At 39.4% G+C, this 23,634-nt stretch overlaps 1 protein-coding gene across 8 annotated transcripts in view; it reads right to left on the reverse strand.

Moving 5' to 3' along the window:
* ADAMTS9 (ADAM metallopeptidase with thrombospondin type 1 motif 9) overlaps positions 1-23,634 on the reverse strand; it is a 175,486-nt gene that overhangs the window by 125,911 nt on the left and 25,941 nt on the right. For 6 of the 8 annotated variants that reach the window (XM_003132298.6, XM_021070781.1, XM_021070780.1 and 3 more), the window contains exons 4-11: positions 14,831-15,120; positions 11,964-12,047; positions 11,750-11,865; positions 10,579-10,619; positions 10,357-10,462; positions 4,675-4,821; positions 3,266-3,407; positions 114-218 (exon numbers count right to left, since the gene is read on the reverse strand). In XM_003132298.6, the coding sequence (XP_003132346.4) occupies positions 114-218; positions 3,266-3,407; positions 4,675-4,821; positions 10,357-10,462; positions 10,579-10,619; positions 11,750-11,865; positions 11,964-12,047; positions 14,831-15,120 (1,031 nt within the window). The remainder of the gene's footprint in view (positions 1-113; positions 219-3,265; positions 3,408-4,674; positions 4,822-10,356; positions 10,463-10,578; positions 10,620-11,749; positions 11,866-11,963; positions 12,048-14,830; positions 15,121-23,634) is intronic. The other 2 variants (XM_013981854.2, XM_013981853.2) reach the window with 1 other exon arrangement.

Below are 23,634 nucleotides of genomic sequence, written 5' to 3' on the forward strand. Positions count from 1 at the left end.
GCATACTGACACACACTGCATTCATAAGTTCTAAACAATGGTGCCTAAGCCTACAGCCCAAATCTTGCCCATTTCCACCCCAAGACAGAAGGATGGATCAGGGCGTTACTTGCCTTTCCAGGCTCACACTCGGTCCCATCAGCCCAGGGTGTGTGCTGAGTCCGGCAGCCTTTGTGCGCTCCCTCCACGTTATTGCACCAGAGCCGTCTACACTGCATCTGCGTGATTCAGTTAAACGCAAATCAGTGACAGTGTAATTACACGATATCAAGCAAAGGAAAGGTCGCTTTCATAACAAATGTTTTGTCAGTGATATAGAGTATAGGTTGGAAAGGGATCTTTTTGGTATGATAAATGATAAAATATCCCAAGACATGCAGAGAGCAGCCCAGGGAACATATGTCTATGCTTGGAAGGACATGCAGGGGTGTCAAAGGGAAACTACTGTCCGCTGGGAACATATGAGATGTCGTGTGGTCCCAGTAATACTTCCCCATATTACGGATGAGGAAACTGAGGCTGGCAAAGACCAAAGGGACTCAGTATCACACTGGACATATGTGATCTGGGATTAAGTTTCTGATGAGTTGTGCCTGGAGAATGGATGTTGAGTTACATTGTGATTAGACTTTAGGTGTGGCTTGATGTCAAAATTGTTGTTTTTAACCTACTAAGCCACACATTATCATGACCAGATTATGACTCTTTTCTAGGGCTTTCAGGGGTTATCAGAGGAAAGAAGGGACAAAATATCATGAAATACTTCAGGCATACAAAAAGTATGAACAGTCACATAATGGATACCCACATGCCCATCACCCCACTGAAGAAAGAAGACTGTACAGGCCCAGCTGAGGGCCCTGCAGACCATTCCTCAATCCCGGTCACGGCCCCTTTTCCCCCGATGACCATCATTCTGGTGGTGTTCACCACTGTATCATTCCCATCGCTTTTCCTATGAATGTATAAATATCTACCAATGACATACAACATTTTGGCTTTAAGATACTATTCGACATTTCAGAATATATGGATATGTCCTACAACTTACTGTTTTTCCCCCCTCTATACACCACATTTTTTAGACTTATCCAAGTTGATATATTTAGCTCTACTTCAGGGTATCTTTTTAAAAGATTATTTTCCTCCTGACTCTTTTTTTTTTAACATCTTTTTTTTTATTACTCAAATGAATTTATTACATCTGTAGTTGTATAATGATCATAACAATCTGATTTCACAGGATTTCCATCCCACAGCCCAGGCATATCCCCTCACCCCCCTAAACTGTCTCCTCCGGATACCACAAGTTTTTTAATGTCTGTGAGTCAGTATCTATTCTGCAAAGAAGTTCAGTCTGTCCTTTTTTCAGATTCCACATGTCAGTGAAAGCATTTGATGTTGGTGTCTCATTGTATGGCTGACTTCACTTAGCATGGTAATTTCTAGGTCCATCCATGTTGCTAAAAATGCTAGTATTTCATACTTTTTAATGGCTGAGTAATATTCCATTGTGTATATTTACCACATCTTCTTGATCCACTCCTCTGTCGATGGACATTTAGGTTGTTTCCATGTCTTGGCTATTGTAAATAGTGCTGCAATGAACATTGGAGTACATGTGTCTTTGCGAGTCATGGTTTTCTCTGGATAGATGTCCAGGAGTGGGATTGCTGGATCAAATGGTAGATCTATTTTGAGTTTTCTGAGGAATCTCCATACTGCTTTCCACAGTGGTTGCACCAATTTACAATCCCACCAACAGTGTACTAGGGTTCCTTTTTCTCCACACCCTCTCCAGCACTTATGGTTTGTACACTTTTTGATGATGGCTATTCTGGCTGGTGTAAAGTGGTACCTCACAGTGGTTTTGATTTGCATTTCTCTAATAATGAGTGATGTTGAACATCTTTTCATGTGTTTTTTGGCCATCTATATGTCTCCCCTGACTCTTATAATAAACCATGCCCAGGAGTTCCCATTGTGGCTCAGCAGGTTAAGAACCTGATATTATCTCTGTAAGGATGCAAGTTTGATCCCTGGCCTTGCACAGTGGTTAAGGATCTGATGTTGCCACAAGCTGTGGCACAGGTCACAGATATGATTCAGATCCAATGCTGCTGTGGCTGTGTTGTACGCTTGCAGCTTTAGCTCCAATTCGACCCCTAGCCTGGGAACTTTCATATGCCACAGGTGCGGCCCTAAAAAGAAAAAAAATAAATAAATAAACAATGCTCATAGTAGAAAACTTTAGAAGGTCCTAATAATTTACTTTTAATGGGAAAAAAAGCTTTAAATGACCTAGTATTTCCTGAAGCTTTTCTTCCCCAGTTACATTGAGAACATACTTGGTAAAATAATTGCCTATTGTGCTATTTTAAGTTGAAACTAGAGCATCAGTATATTCCCATATGTAGTTGCCTTTCAAGTTGTATAGTATTCCATGAGATGAAAATACTATAGTTTGTTTAACCTTTCTAGTCTTGGGCATTTGGGTTACTCGGAATGTTTGCTATTGTGAGAGAGATGAAGATAATCATGGATACATTTTTCACACATTTTTTTTATTATTTCCATAGAATCACTGTACTTTCCAATTCACTGTACTACCTCTGAGCTCTCTCCCAACAAAACAAACAAACGCCCAAAGGAAGAGACTGGGGCATCTCGTAAAAGCACAGTTCTGTTGATATGTCTCCTAATTACCACTGATTCATATCATTGGTCCAAATGGTAAAACACACACATCAAAACATCACACCCATGCCAGGTGAGCTACTACCAGAAACAAGTTCAAGCCACAGGGGGTCACAGGACATAGCCCTGACAAGCTGCAACAGGGAAACAGGCTTGTCTCATGAACTACAGAATCTAGAAGAGTCCCTATAATAAAGACCATCTAGACGAGTCCATGGGAAGAAAAGGGGCCAAGGAGAGAAAAGAGCTGAAGTCTGTCGTGATCAGCTCTATAACCTTGTACCCTCTGAGCCTCACTGACCCACTCATAAAATGAAGATGGTAATGGCATCTTATTTTTTGGGTTGAGAGTGAAGTGAAAAAGGGCTGATAAAGCCCCATTCAACACCAACACGATTACTCTTTATCCCTATCATCATTCTTGCTACTGCCATTAATAGTCAACAGACCGTTCAACTTTTCCATGAGTGGTTTCCATGACTAAGAATCCCATGCAAAACTATGAATAATAATAATAATAAAGCAGAATCCATCTATGGGGACACAGGAATAGCCCCTAAATACTTACCATATATGGGCACACCTGAGAACCTGGTCCAAAAATCAATTCACATTGTTTATTCACGTTGTAAAGGAGGCCTGGCAGTTGGGAAGGCAAAGGGTAGGGTCTGGATTCAGGTTCATTAAGCAAACACTCGCCGTAACCAGTGCTATGGAAAGTAGAAAAACAAAGCTGGTGAGGGCATTGGATAAGATGTGATGGCAAAAGACTCCAGCAGACAGTGGAAGCCCTTCTGCCGTTTTAATGGCAGAGAAGATGATTTCTTTTTTGTATTTATTTTATTCTTTTCATTCAAACTTGCGTCTGGGAGCTGCAGTTCGATTTCTGGTGTATATTTGTTTGTGAAACCACTGGCTATGCATGCAAAATAACTGACAGCAAATACATACCTGTTCTAGCACTTATCACATTTCAGGGCAATTATCTATTTATTTTTTGCTATCTTCTCCAATAGAGTATAAGCTTCTTAGGGGTAAAGATAGTCTACGCCTTTTTTCACCCGAGCATGGGGCCCCATCCGTAGGAACAAGTGTTTAGTAAAGAGATGCTGATTAGATTGGTGAGTGGAATCAATGACTATGATAAGAAACACTTTAGATCATCTACTTAAAACAAAAGCAAAAACAAAACGGGCAACCTGCCAGTTTTGGGACATTTCAGCAAACATCTCTTCTGCAAAATTCACACCCGGTGAGTTCTGATCAACAAAACCCCCTCTTCCCTGCGGCTGGAGAAATATACACCCAGTGACCTTGGGACAATCACTTAACCTTTTGTACATCTGGGAGAGAAGAGCAATAAATCTGTGACACAGGGATATTGCATAGTGTAATTGGCTCTTTGTGCAGCCTGGAGGGAAGCTTAACAACAAAAACAAAAAACAGAAAACAAAAAAGAAAGAAAGAAAAAAGAGGAGAGAAAGAGAGATAAAGAAAGAGAGAAAGAAAGAGAGTGTTCTCAATGGAGCAACATGGAGGTCCACGTAATTTTCATCCACCCATATAACATTCTCTGGGGGCCTCTCACTATCTTACACTTTCCCGTCCAAAATTACTAAGTTAAAAGCACATAAACATTTGTGGCCTTCCTTCATCGTGCAATCACATTCACGGTCCCTTCCCTAAGACCTGAACTCATTTCATAGCTTTACCAAGAATGAAGCAGCATTTACGGATTCTCTTTAGGATCCCAACCTTTCCCTTGAGCTCAGCCTGTAATCTTCTAAACTCTGGCGAGGACATGAACTATCCAGATGTCAAGAGAGTATTTCTTTTTCCCTCCTCCCAAGGAATGTCAACAAAAATAACAACTCAAAAGGAATTCTTGGCTCTACATTTTCTTTCCCACAATTAATTCACTACGTGGAAGGCAGAGACTAGTCTGAAAGCTGGGCTCAAAGAAAGTTCAAGTCTTACTCTAAAAATTCAGTGATATATTTTCGACTGCACTTTGACCACATCCAGGGGTTGGTATAGAAGTTCAACGTTGGGGCCATGACATGCTGGGGGCTCTTAACTCCTTCTTCTTTGCACTTGTTGTTGTCATCATGAGGCATGTTGAACCTAAGGCCGAGAAGACAATGATTAAAAAAAAAAAAATCAGTAAACACTAAAGGATGGAAATGTTATATTGATTCGAGAATGCATCTAAAAGAAAAAATTTAACTGACTATTGCATTATGGATAATCACCTGAATCCTGGTGATTAGAACAAAATTTACTAAATGATTAGAGTTAGAGAGTAGAATAAAATATACTTCTGACCCAATTTAATGCAAAATACCTTTAACGTTAAAAAAAAAATGTGAATTGGGCCATTATTTTGTTTAGATGTATTTTTGGGGAATTGCAGAAGCTCTGCATGTGCTGCAGCTGCTGCTAGAATACAATAGTTGGAGTTCCCAATAAGCTGTTAAAAAAACAATTTACAGTCCAGCACTTGGCCAGTTATGATAATGCTGTACATATAAAGCATCAGTCAAGTGTCACAACTTGAAGCCAGAAGCTTCCTCATAAGAGGTCCACAGTGGGTCTTGGCATCTCCTTCTTTTGGGGTCAGGCTGACAGATACTACAACCATGTAAGTATACCATTATAAAGGTATGCAAAGTCCATGCACAATAAAACCCATTAGGAAAAGCTGCTAGCATGAAACCAGAGGTGCGCCAATTCAGCTGGCTTAACTCAGATGGCAAACAGCTTCATGCTTCATGCCAATGACAACTGATTGGTACAGGCTTCCTGAAAATCTGGGCACAAAAGGATTCTTAAACTCATCCAGGTTCCACCCAAGAAAAAGCTGTGATGTAGTACTAATGTCCTCTTGGGTCTGGGTGGGAACTCAGCAGTGGCATTAACACATATTTGCCATTCTTGGCTTAGCCAGAGGAAGTGGGGGAAAAAATGGGAGGAAGTATTTCTCAATCCAGAAAACATCAGTTTGAGGACCCACGTGGCTTTCTCAGCTCAGGTAATTATCCGCTGGCTAACAAACTACAGGGACTGTCCTCGCTGGAGGTCTATTCCCCATCACAAAATTGATGTATATGATTAACTGGGCATAAAGGGAGGGATTCCCTTCGCAAGTTCATCTTGAGAAACAAAAACAAGGGAGTCAGACAAAAGCATGTAGAGCTGCTTCATATAAAAGTAAAAGCTGGGAGTTCCCATCATGAATCAGTGGAAATGAATTCAACTAGTGTCCATGAGGATGCGAGTTTGATCCCTGGCCCTGCTCAGGGGGTCGGGGACCTGGTGTTGCTGTGAGCTGTGGTATAGGTCATAGACTTGGCTCAGCTCTGGCATTGCTGTGGCTGTGGTGTAGGCTGGCAGCTGCAAATCTGATTAGACCCACAGACTAGGAACTTCCATATGCCCACAGAAGCAGCCCTAAAAAGGAAAAAAAAAAAAAAAAAAAAGGGAAAAGCTGGAATAAAGGTCTATGAAGTACATCCCAGTAATTTCTCATGTTAGATTTCCTTTTCTTTTAAAAATTTGGACCCCTCAATAATTGCCAGGCAGGAAATGAGAGATGAGAAAACGCTAACCGTCTTGGTTCAACTTAATAGTATTTAAGGGAACCAGGGAATATATATGCATGTAGAACTGAGTCACTTTGCTGTAAAGCAGAAATTATCACAATATTTTAATCCAACAAATATACTTCAATAAAATTTTAAAAAAAGAAAAAAATAATCATTGATGCTAGAGTCCATTTTCTTAAAACAATGACTGCCCAGGTTTCTAAATGTCAGATGCAGAGTCAATGTAATACCTATATCAACAAACCTAATTCAAGCAAAGCTTTCAAAGCTTCTTTGTTTTTCTCTGGTGCAAAGAAGCTGGTGTTATTTTCCCCTCCACCGTGACTTGATAAAATCCCATCTATTTCCTCATATAAACAGAAAACTTTTTCTTCATTCAAATGTCAGGCACATTTGCTTATAGCAGGGGTTGTATAACAATAAATATTCATTAAGCACTTACTAAAAAATAATTACCAAGACTTTTTTAGAATCCACAATGCACCAGGCAGTGTGTTAAATGCATTTGATGCTTTATTTCTTTTAATGGCTTATTTGACCCAATGATTAGTGTGCTACTACTAGCCACATTTTACAGAAGAGGAAACTGAATTGTAGAGAGGTTTAACTATTTGATGAAGGTCACAAAGCTACTAAGGGGTAGGGGGTGGGGGATCTGGGATCCACTTCAGTCTGATTCTAAAAGCTCCTGTCTTAAACTACATAGCAACTACATTCCCTCCTGTGAAACAAATTGAGGAAGAACTGTCAGAACACTGAGAAAGGATTTCTTTCTGTATCCAGGAGAGACTCAGTTACCTCCCTAACTCTCCCTAACTTAGATTCTTGGTGTCTGTGAAGCTGGTACAGAGAAGGAAGGAGCTTTTTTTTAAAGCATCCTATGATGCTCAACAAACACGAAGTCAGTTGCTTTATCCCTGAAAGAGCTCTTAGGTTTTATACTATCTCAAAGACATGACTGTTAACAAATTAACATTTAGTTTTGCAAAAGGTTGTTAGAAAATTTGCTGCAGAGTACAGTAGCAAGAAAAAAAATTTTTTTCTTTTTTTATGGCCACACCTGAGGCATATGGAAGTTCTCAGGCTAGGGGTCGAATGGGAGCTGCAACTGCAGGATCTATGCCACAGTCATGGCAACACCTGATCTGAGCCACATCTGCTACCTACGCTACAGCTTGTGGCAACGCTGGACACTTAACCCACTGAGTGATACCAGGGATTGAACCCCCATCTTCACAGAGACAACATCAGGTCCTCAACTTGCTCAGCCACAATGGGAACTCCTTTTTTTTTTTTTTTAAAAAAAGGATTTTCACTTTTCTTAAAATACAAACAAAGCTATGAGACACAATAAAAATAATAACTCACTAACAGGCTAGGGACACACGTTTTGTTTAAACAACAGCTCACATCATTCACCAATTATTTCATTTTTTAATTCTTGACACATTTGATATGAGGTGCATAGGTGTTGTTTCCATCATACAGGAAAACACACAACATATATTTTTCTCAAGTCAAAGAGATGTTATAACAGTTCAGTCCAGAATGTGGGTACCTGGTGCCTTCTGACTTCTACCATGGAGCTGAAACGCCAACATCATAGGCTCCTATGCCAGCATTAGCTACTAGACTTTGGATAATTTACCATCTCTAAATAAAATGCAGGGAAACAATAATATCTACTTTGTAGGGATTATAAAGATTAAGGGAGGAGTTCCTGTCATTCATGGGTCAGCAAAACAGTCTGACTAGCATCCATGAGGAAACAGGTTTGATCCCTGGCCTTGCTCAATGGGTTAAGGATCTGGTGTTGCTGTGAGCTTGGTATAGGTCGCAGACGTGACTTAGATCTGTCACTGCTGCGGCTGTGGCGCAGGCCAGTAGCTACAGCTTCTATTCAGTCCCTAGCCTGGGAACCTCCATGTGCCTCAGGTGTGGCCCTTAAAAAGAAAAAAAAAAAAAAAAAAAAAAAAAAGATTAAGGGAGACAACATAAATGAAAGGTCCTAGAACAATGTCAACAACATTTTTTGTGTGTGTAGGGAGACATCTGTTAATTGTGAAATGAGGCTTCTCTATAGGTGAAAATATTTCATTTCTGCTACTCAAAATTCTTACTTTTTTAAAAATATCAACTTTACAAACTAAAGTTTATCTAAAATGAATTTTATAATCTCTTCTGTTGGAAAGGAATTAATAGGGAATTAATTATATTTCTTTAAATAGTATATTCTCGTTAGCCATTATTTTGGGTAGAAATGTTAATCTGTTCATTACACAAACTCTTGCCCTTTGAATACATTCCTGCTTCTCTTTCTCTATTCCCATTTCTGGGGCAGGAAGAACTGCCCCTTTGAAATGCCACCCTATTCCTCATGGTCATATCTACACTTCCTATTTAAGGGTCTAAAGTAATTTACTAGATTTCATATAAAATAAATAAGTGAAAATCCCCCAAAGATCTGTTAAAATAAGTTTGGGAAAACTGAGTTAAAAAAAATCAACACTTTTATACAGGACTTGTCAGAGCCTTAACTTTATGCCATTTGGCCTTAGGACTCCAGGCAGAACTAAAATCAGAAAAAAAATTTTTTGAATCATTGGACTACAAAATCTCCACCCCCACTCCCCTGCCACCATGGACCATTCTCTTGGAATCAGTGTTAGAGTCCTTTTGGAAATACTGGTGGAAGCAGCAGTTTTCAAACCTAGTTCCAAGAAACCCCTGAGTTTCATGAAGGTGTTTCAGAAACCAAAAGGACAGAGAGGTGACTGATTAAGTAGGACTCTGATCAGTCCCAAGGGCTTAGTTGAAAGTCATGCCTCTTTTATTCTCTAAATACTGTACATCTAACAATATTTCCTTTGGAGAAAGAAAGGAGGGTATACTCTTAAAATATTTTTGAAAGATACTAGTTTTAAAATATACTCATTATGGAATTCCCTTCATGGTGCAAGAGAAACGAATCCAACTAGTATCCATGATGATGAGGGTTTGATCCCTGACCTCGCTCAGTGGGTTAAGGATCCAGCATTGCCACGAGCTGTGGTATATGTTTCAGAAGCGACTTGGATCCGATGTTACTGTGGCTGTGCTTTAGGCCGGCAGCTGTAGCTGGGAACTTCCATATGCCGTGGGTGTGGCCCTAAAATAAAATAAAATATACTCATTATATGTTGAACTGAATTAGAGATACCTCTATATAAGCATCTTGCTTTATGCCTAGCATGGTACACTGCACATAAGGTGCCTTCAATAAACATTTGCTGAATGAAAAGCCTGCTTAATAGATGATGTTATCTCTAAAGGTTAACATCTGACATGCAGACTGATCTATAGCCATATTATACTAATGACATCTTTTGAGAAAATTACCTCAAAAAAAAAGAATTTAATCATTCTAGAAAAAAAAAAGAATGCAGATCTAAAATTGAATAACTCTGAGGGAATTTAGATGACTCTGTCCCATATTCTAAAGAACAAATAGGAAAAGTCAATTTCACAATGACCAGATGCTTAGTGACCAAAATTAGGAAATGTTTTCTTCTCTGGAGCTTTGTTCATTCTTTTCCCTGAGAGAGAGATAGCTCTGTTCCCGGAGGCTAACATCTGAATGACAGCCTTGCATAAGGAGAATCAGGAATGATGTGGTTTTGGGAAATCCTATGAGCCAGAGCAACTTTGGAAAACCCTACTAAACAAAGGTATTAAGTCAGCAAAGTTCGCTAAGCTGAGAGACCCCCTGCTTCAGTGGAGGGGGCAGAAAGACCTTTCCCAATAGGAAAGGGGCGTGTTAGACAATGTCTAGAAAATGTGTACAGTTAAGCCACAGCCGTGTGAGTTACGGCTGAAGAGGGTACACTGCTTTACTTGGCATCTTGAAGGCAAACTCATTTCTCCCAGTTAGATTCGAAGCTTCCCAACCCTGCAAACTCAGCCATGCCTGGAGAAGCATTTTACGCCCTTGAAGTCAAGCGAAGGCTGACTGATGCAAAGAAACACAAGTTTTCGGTCACTCTGAATGAAATGAACATACGAAAAAGAAACGTACACGTGGCCCAGTTCATGGGCTATTGTAAAAGCTGTACTCAGTCCACTATCTTCACTAATAGAGCAGCTTCTGTAGGGATCACAGATGGTTCCCAGTTCAGCCAGACCTATGAGAAGGAAAACAACAACAACACAAGGATTTACTTTAAAAGGCATCTGTGGCTTGGAAGAAAAACATGTTGTAAACTGCCGTAGCCAGAGAGGATACGCACAGTGGACTCACCTAAGGTATCACATTTGTCATGAGCTCTGCAGATATCCTGCCTGAAAGCAAAGCAGACTTAGGGCCTTGACAACAAACAGTAAATGGCAATACAAGCAAACACTTTAGAATCTTTGAGGCATTCACGACAGCACAGCTTCGGGGTGGGAGTAGTGGGGTTACAAAGAGCAAGCTAACAAAGCCAGGGGTTTGCAACTCAAAAAAGTTGAAGCATCACTGGCTTACAGATTAAAAGCTGCAGGAAGAGGTCACCTTCTGTCACAGGGGTAGCCAAGGCCAAGTGGAAACCTCTTTTTCTCATATCTTGAAGCTGGTGATTCTAGTTTCTTAATGAACATCCTGAGAAGGCTCTAAATGCCTTTATGTTCCTTTAAGAGCGTTTGTGACCCTAATGGAGTTCCCGCTGTGGCGCAATGGGTTAAGAATCCGACTGCAGCGGCTCGGGTTGCTACAGAGGCATAGGTTCAATTTCTGGCCAGGGAACTTCCATATGCTGTGGGTGTCACCATTAAAAAAAAAAAAAAAAAAAAAAAAAAAAAGAGTATTTGTGAGCATATCAAAGATGGCCAATGGGAGGCAAAATTAGGCCAGCATACCTCTTCGTTGTCCCGCACAGCATTTTAAATATTTCTGAGCTAGAAGCTACCATTTTAAAATTGAGAGAATTCACATTTAAAAAAAAAAATCCTTATTTCTGGCTTCTTACAGAATCACAAAAGCTGGCAACACTGAACTTACATCCTGCACAGTAACAAACAGCTCAATCTGAATGGCAGCTGCCCCCTGTATAAGTTTACCTTCAGGCCTGCCTAATGTATTAATTGCCTACTTGGCAGCTACTGGTCAGTGGTTCTCAACCAGGAGTTATTCTGCCCTCCCACCAGACTCCTTCAGAGGGCATGTGGCAACATCTGGATGACATGGTTGGCTATCATAACTAAAAGGAGGAAGGACTACTGGTATGTAGCAAAAAGAGATCAAGGATGCTGCTGAACATCCTGGTGGGCACAGGGTACTCCCTACAACACAGAATTATATGACCCCAAATGTCACCCAATTCAATTTGGCTGAATTTGAAAAACCCTGGACTAGGGGCTGGGTACCAGGACTATGACTTTATCCCATCAACTTGCCCGGAAACTAAGACTGGAGGAATAAGACATCCATATACCTCGTTACAAGGACAGCTGTATCATGCTGAATTCCACCAGGATGGTTCTTTGAATGCTGCCACTGGCAAAAGTTTTTTAACGTTGTCTGGGCATTAAAAGATATGGAAGGTCCCTCCTAAATACAGAAAAGAATTTGGTTGGTCTGTTGTACCAACACCAATCACTTATGCCATTTCGATACAGATAGAAGAAAGAAGAAAAAAACTTTATTACCTGTTCATTATGAATCACAACTAAGTTCACAATAACAATATTAATTAAATTTCCAATACTTGGGTCTTTATAGATAGAGGCTACCTGCAACCGAGATAAATTTTTCAAAGTTAATTGTGAACTCTGTGTAAGCAATAAGCAATTCACGTCTTACGTTGGGCTCCACCTCTTTTTATGGTTCATGCAACATATGCACTATGGAGTTGTGAGTTTTCATTCCATCAACAAACATTTCTTAAAAATCTCTTTGTAAAATTCACAGATGGCGGTTTTATACAGTAGGCATGCAAACAAGTTTAAATTTCAAGGTGTTTTCCAAGGAAATTGCATTGCCACATAACTTAATGCTTCTCTGTGCCAAAACACTGGATATTAATTTTTGATCAAGCTTTTTCATCCCAATTGAAGTCCAGGATGGACTGCCATTTATAGATTCTCACACAGAACACATGCTTGCTAATCCGGCAGCTGCTCATGTTTACCAACCACTTGTGTTCTCCACAACCTGGTAACCTGCTTTTGTTTTGTTTTGTTTTCATCACTATTATGAATTATGAGAGCTAATATCCTCTGAATGCTTAAGGTGGGCTAGATCCTTGCTGAAAGCTGCATATGCCTTTGCTTTTAGTCCCCAGAGCAAAACTGAGCTATTAATACAATCTTTGCTCAAAAAATGAGGAAACTGAGGCTCAGAGAAGTTAAGCAACTTGTCCAAGATTAAACAGTGGTGAGTAGCAGAACTCTCAGCCAAGATCAATTTGACCCGAATCCATGCTTGTCACTGAAATGCTTGACAAGTCTGAATTTATGGGATCAAAATGGAGTTGTCGGTGCAAGGCCTGACTAGGTTTTTCTTTCCTTCCTCCAGAGCAGGAGAGGGCTGGGGTACATGGGACTGAGCATGAGGAAGGGGTCTGAGAGAGAATGGGGGGGGGGTCTGGTTGGGGAGATGGGGAGCACAGGGGGAGGGTTCACAGCGGTGGGGGGGAGAAACCACAGGCCACAGAGAGGGGAGAAGAAACTCTAAACTGATGTTCCCAAATGGCTGCTTTTCATCCATTTGGGGAATTTATTACATGTAGATTCCCATTTAAATAAATAGGATGATTCTATTAATAGGAATTCTACACTGAGCCTTAACATGAATGAAGGCATATCATATGGGCTATTATGGAACAATCTCCAATCTTTTAAGAAAACAGCAAAATATAAAACTGTATATAAGAGTTGCTCCAGTTCTGTTCAGAAAAAAAAGTATATTCAGACACATTTGCTTAAGAAATATCTTGAGTTAGACTGTCCAACACGGTAGCCACTTGTCCCATGAGGTCACTGAGCACTGAATGTGGCTAGTCTGAATTCAGATGTGAAAACACACACCAGCTTTTGAATACTTAGTATGGAAAAAATGTTAATGTCAGCAATAATTTTTAAAATGATACTATTTAGATATAAAATAAGATACAGGAGTTCCTGTTGTAGGTGCAGTGGAAACGAATCCCACCGGTAACTGCGAGGTGGCAGGTTCCATGCCTGGCCTCGCTCAGTGGGTAAAGGATCCAGCATTGCCTCAAGCTGTGGTGTAGGTTGCAGATGTGACTCAGATCCCACCTTGCTGTGGCTGTGGTGCAGGCTGGCAGCTGTAGCTCTGATTTCACCCCTAGTTGGGAACTTCCTTATGCTGTGGGTGTGGCCCTAAAAAGCAATAATAGTAGTAATAATAATAATAATAAATCATTAAAAATAATTTTACCTGTTTTTGTGGTTGTGTGTGTGTGTGTGTGTGTGTGTGTGTGTGTGTGTGGCTAGCTGGAAATTAAAAGTTATATATACTTAGGAGTTCCCTGCTATGGCGTAGTGGGTTAAGAATCCAACTTCGGTGGCTTAGGTTGGACGGAGGTGCAGGTTCAATACCCAGCTGGGTTCAATGTGTTAAAGCATCTGGTGTGACCCCAGTTACAGCATAGGTTGCAGCTGTGGCTTGGATTCAATCCCCTAGCCGGGGAACTTCCATATGTTGCAGGTATGACCATACAAAATATATATATATACCTATATTTTAAAAAATGATGTACATGGCTTGCCTTATATTTCTGTTGGGTAGTGCTGGTTGAAACATGGGCAAAAAAACTTGTCACAGTGGTTGCCTCAGGGAAGGGAAGGGGCCTGAGAGTCTGGGTGGAAGAAGGCACTTAGACTTTCTCACTAATCTTTGAATCTGTTTGATTTGTTTTTCCATCATGCAAATTTATTACATTTTCAATTCAAAATGGGAGTAGAAAAAATTCAAAATGGGCATGAGAGATTACTAAGCCTCACCCCAGAGCCACTTAATGAGAACCCTGGGGAGGGAGGGTAGAGACAGACAGCTACATTTTTAAAAGCTCCACCAGTGACTCTGATTCACAACCCACATCCAAAAGTCTTACCAGAGACTCCCATGCGGCTATGCAGGTTCAAAGAGCCCTGGTCTGGGGAACTGGACCCGCTAATGGTCACAGGCACTCTCTAAGCCACTTGCTAGCTTTTTGTGACCCTGGGCAATTGACCCAACTCCTCTGAGGCTCAGTTTTCCTAGCTATAATATGGGGATGACAATCTACCCAGTGGAGGTGCCTGGAGGATTAGAAATGATGCCTTTTTAAGGCAGGAGCACATTGCCTAACACAGAATAAACACTCCATATTGAAACCCATTATTGCCAATATCAAAAGGCAGCCAATGAATAATCTTACAGCCTCTTCAGTCACTTGCCTGAATCACTGCAATGCCAGCCCTAAACAGTCCTTCAAAGCACTGGGTGGAAACCCACTCCCCAATGGCACATCTAAGGACATCATAAATCACCTTCTTTTGAATGTACTTACAATTGACATTAAAGTTAAAATATAGTGTTGCAGGTTTGCTCCATGATATAAAACCATTCTGTTGTCTGCCACCACCATCACTTCTACAAACCGTGGATAGGACAAAAAACGTTTTGTTCTTCTGTGGGTCCTCTTTTCCCTTGTGCTGTCCGTCTTGTTCCCATAAGCAGAAAGTGCCTGTGTGGCTAAGTTGCTTTTTAATACTGCCACATCATCAGCCAGGCTCCTCCTCGCTCCCCATTTTCTCGTCCTCGTTTTTCTCTTGTCCTGACTGTGACTACTTTTGTGTTCTGTAACAAATCAGATGGCATGCATTACATTTCAAGCCACATCCGGTTCATATTAAAAATTTAATGTGACACAGCTTAAAGCGATGCCTCGTAGTCAAATTACATACAAAATCAAGTTCTTCACGCCATGGACTCTCCATGTGAAACTCAGCATTCTCTTCTAAATGACTAAGGACTTGAAATTAGCTTCCCTGGAAGCTTGATCAATGCTCACCTAAGGTATTAGAAAATCAGGCCTGAGTTTAGGGGAAACAACTGCTTATTCTTTCCAATCGGTGACAAGAGTCTGGCTGTGATTTAAGTGGTTTGTATACATTGTTCTTTGTCATACAGAGAATAAGGGCCAACAACACTATAGAGATTTAGAGATTGGATACAGAGATGCTTCACATACACGACTTTCGATATTCATTGAGATACAGTATACAGAGGCCTGAAGGTGGGCAAGCTAGTAGACAATGCAAAGGATCTACAGAAAATGCACGACAAAGTATTATTCTATTACCATATTCAGTTCTTGCAAGGCATGAATGGAAGAAGAGAATCACTGCTGTTCAAGGCTCCCAAAGTTTTAATTAATTTATTTCAGGGCTCAGTAAAGGAAGTAGATTACACTCAGAGAGTATCAAGAGACAGCTGGGACTGTGATGTATAATGCCAGATAAGCTCTCCTCATTTCTGACTCTTAGACTCTACACAATCTTGCAGCTCAAAGTGTGGTCTGTGGACCAGCAGCACTGGCAATCCCAGGCGCCTGTTAGAAATAGAGATCCTCTGGCACCATTCCAGATCTGATGAATCAGAATCCACATTTTAACAAGATCTCTAAGTGATTTATAATCATGTTAAAGTTCTGACAAGCACTACTCTTAAATTTGGTTGGAAGCTTGTAGTGCAGGTGAAGATATTCAATTTCAAAGTTATCAACTGCACGATAAACCGAAAAAGCATAAAAGTGCCTGCCAAAATACACTTCAGGTAAAAAAAAATTTCATCAGTGATCTCGCCTATCAAATCATAAATGTCTTTCAAAGCTTTAAGGCCACTAGTTTGTAGTCAAAGCAGGCAACAGAGGAGTTTCCGCTGTGGCACGGTGGGTTCAGAATCCAACTTCAGTGACTTGGAGCACTATGGAAAATCAGGTTCGATCCTGGGCCTGGCACAGTGAGTTAAAGATCTGGCATTGTCACAGCTGCTGCACAGGCTGCAGCTGCAGCTTGGATTCAATCTCTGGTCTGGAGAACTTCCATATGCCACAGCTGCGGCCATAAAAACAAAAAACAAACAAGCAACAGAATTGCACAACTAAGAATTATGCTTTCCTAAGACACAAGAAAGAAATTATTACACTAGTAATAACAACAAGAAAGTCAAACTCTAAGTAGTTTCATATTTGAAGAGCTCAAATATTTAACCATTATAAGCTATTGCTAAAACAATCAATTTAGGCCAAGACGTGTTTTTTGCCCAAGTTGAGTGTTTTAGTGGTTGTTAAAATAGTGAAGTCAGTCCAAACTATCAAACAAGCTATATGAGGTGCAGCTATAGATAAATGATCAGCTCAAAGCCTGGCATGTAGTAGGATTCAACATTAGACTATTGTTCTTCCAGTCTCTCTTTCAAGAGTATTCATATATGCATACCCATGCCATGTAGGTAATTAAGCTGTCATTCCACTTTTATTTTTTTATTTTATTTTACTTTTGTCTTTTTGTCATTTCTTGGGCCGCTCCCACAGCATATGGAGGTTCCCAGGCTAGGGGATGAATCAGAGCTGCAGCTGCTGACCTACGCCAGAGCCACAGCAACGCAGGATCCAAGCCGCGTCTGTGACCTAAACCACAGCTCACAGCAACACCCCACTGATGAGGCCAGGGATCAAACCTGCAACCTCATGGTTCCTAGTCGGATTCATTAACCACTGAGCCACGATGGGAACTCCTCATTCCATTTTTAAATCACCAATGATTATAGAATAGATACCAGTCAAGTCTCTACTATGTACCAGATACTGAACTAGGCTCTTTTGCATGTTATAATTACTCTCAGATTGAGAAAACTACATCTATTTTACAGACAAGGAAAATAAATCTCAAAGAGATTACGTGTACTTGTCCAATGTCACATGCAGAAAGTGGTGGTATCAAGAATCAGGCACAGATGTGATCAGCACTCTAAACAGTGTCCTTTCTGTCAGGCAAGACTTCTCAAGAGCTGGGAACTGAAATGGGCTCATGGTTTAGATGACAGTTTCTAAACTGAATCTGAATTGGAAAAAAGACAGTGCCTAGGGGATATTTCCATAAACATTAGCTTTTTACAATATGTGTAAGGAAGCCACATTGAAAACTGAACATCTGGTTTTCTTAAATTTTGTTATTATAGTTGATTTACAATGTTCTGTTAGTTTCTGCTATACAGAAAAATGACCCAGTCATACATGCATATTCTTTTTCTCATATTATCTTCTATCGTGTTCTATCACAAGTGCTGAGTATTTTAAATACATTAAAACATGTCACTTGTTTTGTGAAAAATTATCCTTGCTTAATGCCTTTTGTAAATATTTTAATATTACTTATTATAATCAGTAAAGTTTCAAAGATTTTAAAGCCTTTCATTTTTCTATTTTTGATTTTATTAATTTCTGTTCTAATCTTTGGTATTTCCTTTTGCTTGCTTTAGGTTTAGTTTTTTCTTCTCTTTCAAAAAAGTATCTTAAAGTGGAAGATTAGATTTTTAATTTGAGATCTCTCTCTTTTTTTTTTTTCCAGGGCCACACCTGCAACATATGTAGGTTCCCAGGAGGGGTCTAATCAGAGCTACAGTTGCTGGCCTACACCACAGCCACAGCAACACAGGATCTGAGCCACATCTGTGACCTATACCACAGCTCATGGCAACACCAGATCCTTAACCCTCTGAGCAAGGCCAGGAGTTGAACCTGAAACCTCATGGTTCCTAGTCAGATTTGCTTCTGTTGCGCCACAATGGGAACTCCTCTTTTTTTTCTTGAGAGAAACATTTAAGACATAGCTATAAATTTCCCTCTAAGCCCTGCTTTGGATGCATCCCATAAGTTTTTATATGTTGTATCTTCATTTTCATTCATCTCAAAGTATTTTCTAACTTCTCCTGTGGTTATTTAGGAATGTGCAGTTTAGTTTCCTAATATATTTTAGTTTTCCATTTTTTCTTCTGTTTATTGATTTCTAATTTCATTCCACTGTGGCCAGCGAAGATACTTTGCATTTTTTATGGCCTAGCATATGGTCTAGTCTAGGGAATATTTCATGTGCACTTCATTTTTTTTTTTTTTTTTGTCTTTTTAGGGTCACACCCATGGCATATGGAAGTTCCCAGGCTAAGGGTCAAACTGGAGCTGCATCTGCCAGCCTATGCCACAGCCACAGCAATGTGGGATCTGAGCTACCTCTGCAACCTGCAAGCTCATGGCAATGCCAGCCAGATCCTTAACCCACTGAGCAAGGCCAGTGACTGAATCTGTGTCCCCATGGATCCTAGTCAGGTTGGTTACCACTGAGCCACAATGGGAACTCCTTTCATGTACTTCAGAAGAATGTGTGTTTTACTGCTGTTAGAGTTTTCTACAGATGTCTGTTATGGATACTTGGTTTATAGTGCTGTTTAAGATTTCCATTTATTGGTTCATCTTCTGCCTAGCTATTTTATCCACTACTTAAAGTAAAATATTGAAATTTCCAACTATTATTGTCAAATTTATTTTTCCTTTCATTTCTGTCAGTTTTTCCCTCATGCATTTCAGTGCTCTGAGATGCATATATGTTTATAACTGCTAAATATTCCTGATGAACTGCCTCTTTTATCATTATAAAATATTTTGTTAAACTTTATAAGTGAAGTAAGCCAATCACAAAAGAGCACATATTATATGATTCCAGTCATATGAAATATCCAGAATAGGTAAATCCATAGAGATAGAAAATAGGTTAGTTGCTCAGGGTTGGAAGTATGGTGGGCACACGGGGCATGGGAGTGGGGAGAGTATTGATAGGTAATGGGTACAGGCCTTCTTTTTCAAGTGATAGAAACGTTCAACTAACTGTGATGATGGATGTGCATATCTGTGAATACACCAAAAACCACTGAATTGGATACTTTAAATGGATTAACAGTATGGTATGTGAACTTCATCTCAATAAAGCTGTTAAAAAAAGAAAAGCTGTCACTTAGTTAAAAAAAAAAACTAATCTTTGCTTATTGTCTTCCATAATTATTTTGATTTATCCGGTTTATTTAGAGAAAAGTATAACTGAAGTGAGAAAAATACTGAGGAAATGCTGTACAGAATTCACTCTTTGGACCCCTAAGGGGAATCATCTCTCAGAGAGTCGTGAGAGGAGACTTGGGCATGGAAAAACCTGGGAGTAAATCAAGGCACTAAATGGAAAAAAGGTACACTTATTTAAGCAGCAAAGTAGAAGAAATTAAGGCATTAATCACACACAAAAAGGAGATTTCCAACACATAACATTCTAACAGAGATAAACCCAGAGTAAATTCTAATGTAACTGGAAGACATTACATCCACAACTAACCTGTGTATCAAAGAAACAATCAGGATGCTTTATGCGGTATAAATGCAGAAATAAAATTACTTCTTCAGAATTGAAAGCAACATTTTCTAATACATATTTCCCAGTCTTATACCCATCTGACCTTCTATCCTAATGAATTAGAATAATATTTATTGACCTAATTAGCCTGACTAATTTCTACTACATTTATTTTAGCAAGCAGTTTTGAATTTGGCATTACAACGAGTATGAGCTTTAAAGATTCAAATATTCACTGTGACTACAGATGCAGAACATTTCTACTGAAAATGAAAAAAAAGGGGGGGGGTACTATAACTGGTATATCTGCTCAAAACACTTTGCCTCTGAATAGAAACTGTTAGTATCAGAGAATTATTTCCACCAAGGGATGTGAACTGTTAGGATAAAAAGAAGGTCATTCACATTTCTTCTTGGTGACCTTTTAGCATAATGGAATTGAGACTAGTATTTCCAATTTTCAATGTTACTTTGCTAACAGTTTTATCACAATGGGATACATGATGAAATTTCACCCTGGGAGAAAGCACATTAAAAATGGTCTGTCGGGAGTTCCCGTCGTGGCGCAGTGGTTAACGAATCCGACTAGGAACCATGAGGTTGCGGGTTCGGTCCCTGCCCTCGCTCAGTGGGTTAACAATCCGGCGTTGCCGTGAACTGTGGTGTAGGTTGCAGACGCAGCTCGGATCCCGCGTTGCTGTGGCTCTGGCGTAGGCCGGTGGCTACAGCTCCGATTCGACCCCTAGCCTGGGAACCTCCATATGCCGCGGGAGTGGCCCAAGAAATAGCAACAACAACAAAAAGACAAAAAGACAAAAAAAAAAAAAAAAAAAAAAAAAAAATGGTCTGTGATATTTGCTCTTCCTTTTACTCACATAAGACTTTACATTTATTATTACTTTTTAGTGAGATATAATTCACATACCATAAAATTCACTTTCTTGGTAAAAATTTCAAGGTTTTTAGTTTATTTATAGAGTTGTGCAATCATTTCTATTATCCAATTTTAGATAATTCTTATTGCCCTCCAAAGAGATGCTGTACCCATTAGCCACCACTCCCCATTCTCTCTCTCCCCACCAACCCCCAGTCTCTGGCAATCACTAACCTACATTTTGTACCTATGGACTCTCATTTCATACAAAAGGAGTAAAACATTATGTTGATTTTTTTGTGTCTGGCTTCTTTCACTTAGCATAATGTTTTCAAGGTTCACTCATGCTATAGCATGAATCAGTACTCTATTATTTAGTATTGCCATCTAATACTCTACTGTAGAGATATACTACATTTTGTTTTGTTCATTCATAAATTGGTGGACATTTGGGCTCAACAACTCAACTAAATAATGTTGCTATGAACACGTGTGGACAAGCGTTTTTGTGGTCACGTTTACATTTCCCTTGGGTATATACCTATGTTTCATATTTTGAGGAACTGCCAAATTGTTTTCCATTGTGGATATACCATTTTCATGCTTCTTCCTGAAGTTAAAGTACAACACTCAGAAATAGGAAATCATTTTTTGGTAGCTCTTCATTTCACATTTACTTAACAAAAGAGGTTATAGGCAACCTGGCCTAGTTAAAATTTTAAAGTAGCATGTTGAACCAAAGAAGGTGTGCAGATGGCAAATAAGCATATGAAAAAATGCTCTACATCATATATCAATAAAACACAAATAAAACAATAATGATACCCCCAAATCCAAACACAAACAACAACAAATGCTGATGAGGATGTGGAGTAACAGAAACTCTCAGTCATTGTTGGTGGGAATGCAAAACAGTACAAGTCACTTTGGAAGACAGTTTGGGCGTTTCTTACAAAACTAAACATACTCTTAATGTATGATCCTGCAATCATGCTCCTTGGTATTCACTCAAAAGAGCTGAAAATTTACATCCACTCAAAAACCTACACTTGGGAGGTTTATGGCAGCTTTATTTGTAATTGCTAAAGCTTAGAAGCAGCCAAGATGTCCTTCAGTGGGTAAATGGGTGGATAAACTGTAGTGTAGCCAGACAGTGGAATATTATTCAGCCCTAAAAAGAAATGAGCTATTAAACCATGAAAAGATTTGGAGGAACCTTCAATGCATACTAGTAAGTGAAAGAAGCCAATGTGAAAAGGCAATGTACTATATGATTCCAATTATATGACATTCTGGAAAAGGCAAAACTATGGAGATTGTAAAAGATCAGTGGTTGTCAGGGATTGAGGCAAAAGAGGGATTTTTAGGGCAGTGGAACTATTCTGTGTGATACCATAATGACGGAAACTTGTCATTATGCATTTGTCCAAAACCACATAATGTACAACACCTAGAGGGAATTGTAATGTAAACTACAGATTTTGGGTGATAGATGCATCAATGGAGGTTTGTCAGTTGTAACAAATGTACCCCCTAATGGGGTTGTTGATAGTGGGGAGGCTGTGCATGTGTAGGAACAGGGGAAAATGGAAAATCTCTATATTTTATTCTCAAGTTTTTCTGTGAATGTAAAATGGCTCAAAAAAAAGCAGACAATTTTCTGCAAATAGCATGTGATATCTCCAAGAATCAAATGCACACTTGCATTTGGGAAAAAGTAAAATATTCTGCAATTTGAAGCCTTACATGTGCATGAAAACAAATTCATGTTAAATTCATGTTAAGCAACTCTAACTTGCAGTTGTGTGCTTTCTAATGCCAAGACATATGCATTACAGCGATAACGCTTTATTCCAAGATCATAACTTAATGTTGGCTTTTACAATTGTTTTGGCCTTGAGAACCATGAAAGGGAAGTAGTGATGCTTATACCACTGCTTATAGCCAGGGCTCTAAGATCTCATTCTGAAGGAAGTCAGCTTCAAGGTCTATTTAACCTTGGGCAAATAACTGACCTTTTCTCACCCTCATTTCTTCCACTTATAAAGCTGAGTAAGAAAAGTACGTATTTCAAAGAGCTATTTTGAGAAATAACTGGAGATCATGCATGTGAAGGGTATAACAGATAGGAAGCAATCAATAATTTTTTTAACCAGTTATAAAATCAGGTAGTGAGTTAGAACTAAAAGGAACCATTTAAGGGAGAGTGACTATTCTTCTTAAAAATAATTTTCTGGCTTAAAATAACAATTTTAAAGACACCCTTAAATGATATTCCTGAATCACTTCTCTTGGCCTCAGTTTCTGAACCTCTTAAATGGGTAAACACATGGCTATTAAGGCTAATAGCCACATTAAGGCTATCTTGAAAATTAAATAAGAAGATATATATAACATTCCTTGTAAATTATAAACTGATTTTTTTTTTTTCTTCTCATGGCTGCATCTGTGGGATATGGAGGTTCTCAGGCCATGGGTTGAAACAGAGCTATAGCTGAGACCTATGCCACAGTCACGGCAACAATGGATCTGAGATACATCTGCAACTTACACTGCAGCTTAGGGCAATGCTGGATCCCTAACTCACTGATCCAGGCCAAAGATCATACCTGTATCCTCACAGAGACAATGTTGGGTCCTTAACCCTCTGAGCCACAACAAGAAGTCCAATGAATTTTAAAATATTATTGTTTGCACCTATTTTGTACAAAGCACTGGAGTAAGTAAGCTAAAATAAACACAGCAATAACAAACAAAAATAAAACTTGGGGCCGATCCATAAAAAGGAAGTATCATAAAAATGTACGATGGTATCAATATTAAAAAAACCCAACAGCTAAAAACTTTAACATTTGCTTCTTTACTGGTAAAAATGTTTTCAATGAACTTCATTTCATATCACCAGGCAATAAAATGCATAGGGCATTGCTAAAAAAACTGGAATTATTTTAGAAGGTTAACATCCTTGCCTGGTTATTCCCCAGTTACTCATTGAGTGTTTCCCACCCACTTGGTTTGAGCTAAAGAGATTTGAATGTTAAC

Source organism: Sus scrofa, chromosome 13 (assembly GCF_000003025.6).
Source record: "Sus scrofa isolate TJ Tabasco breed Duroc chromosome 13, Sscrofa11.1, whole genome shotgun sequence".
Lineage (NCBI taxonomy): Eukaryota > Metazoa > Chordata > Mammalia > Artiodactyla > Suidae > Sus > Sus scrofa.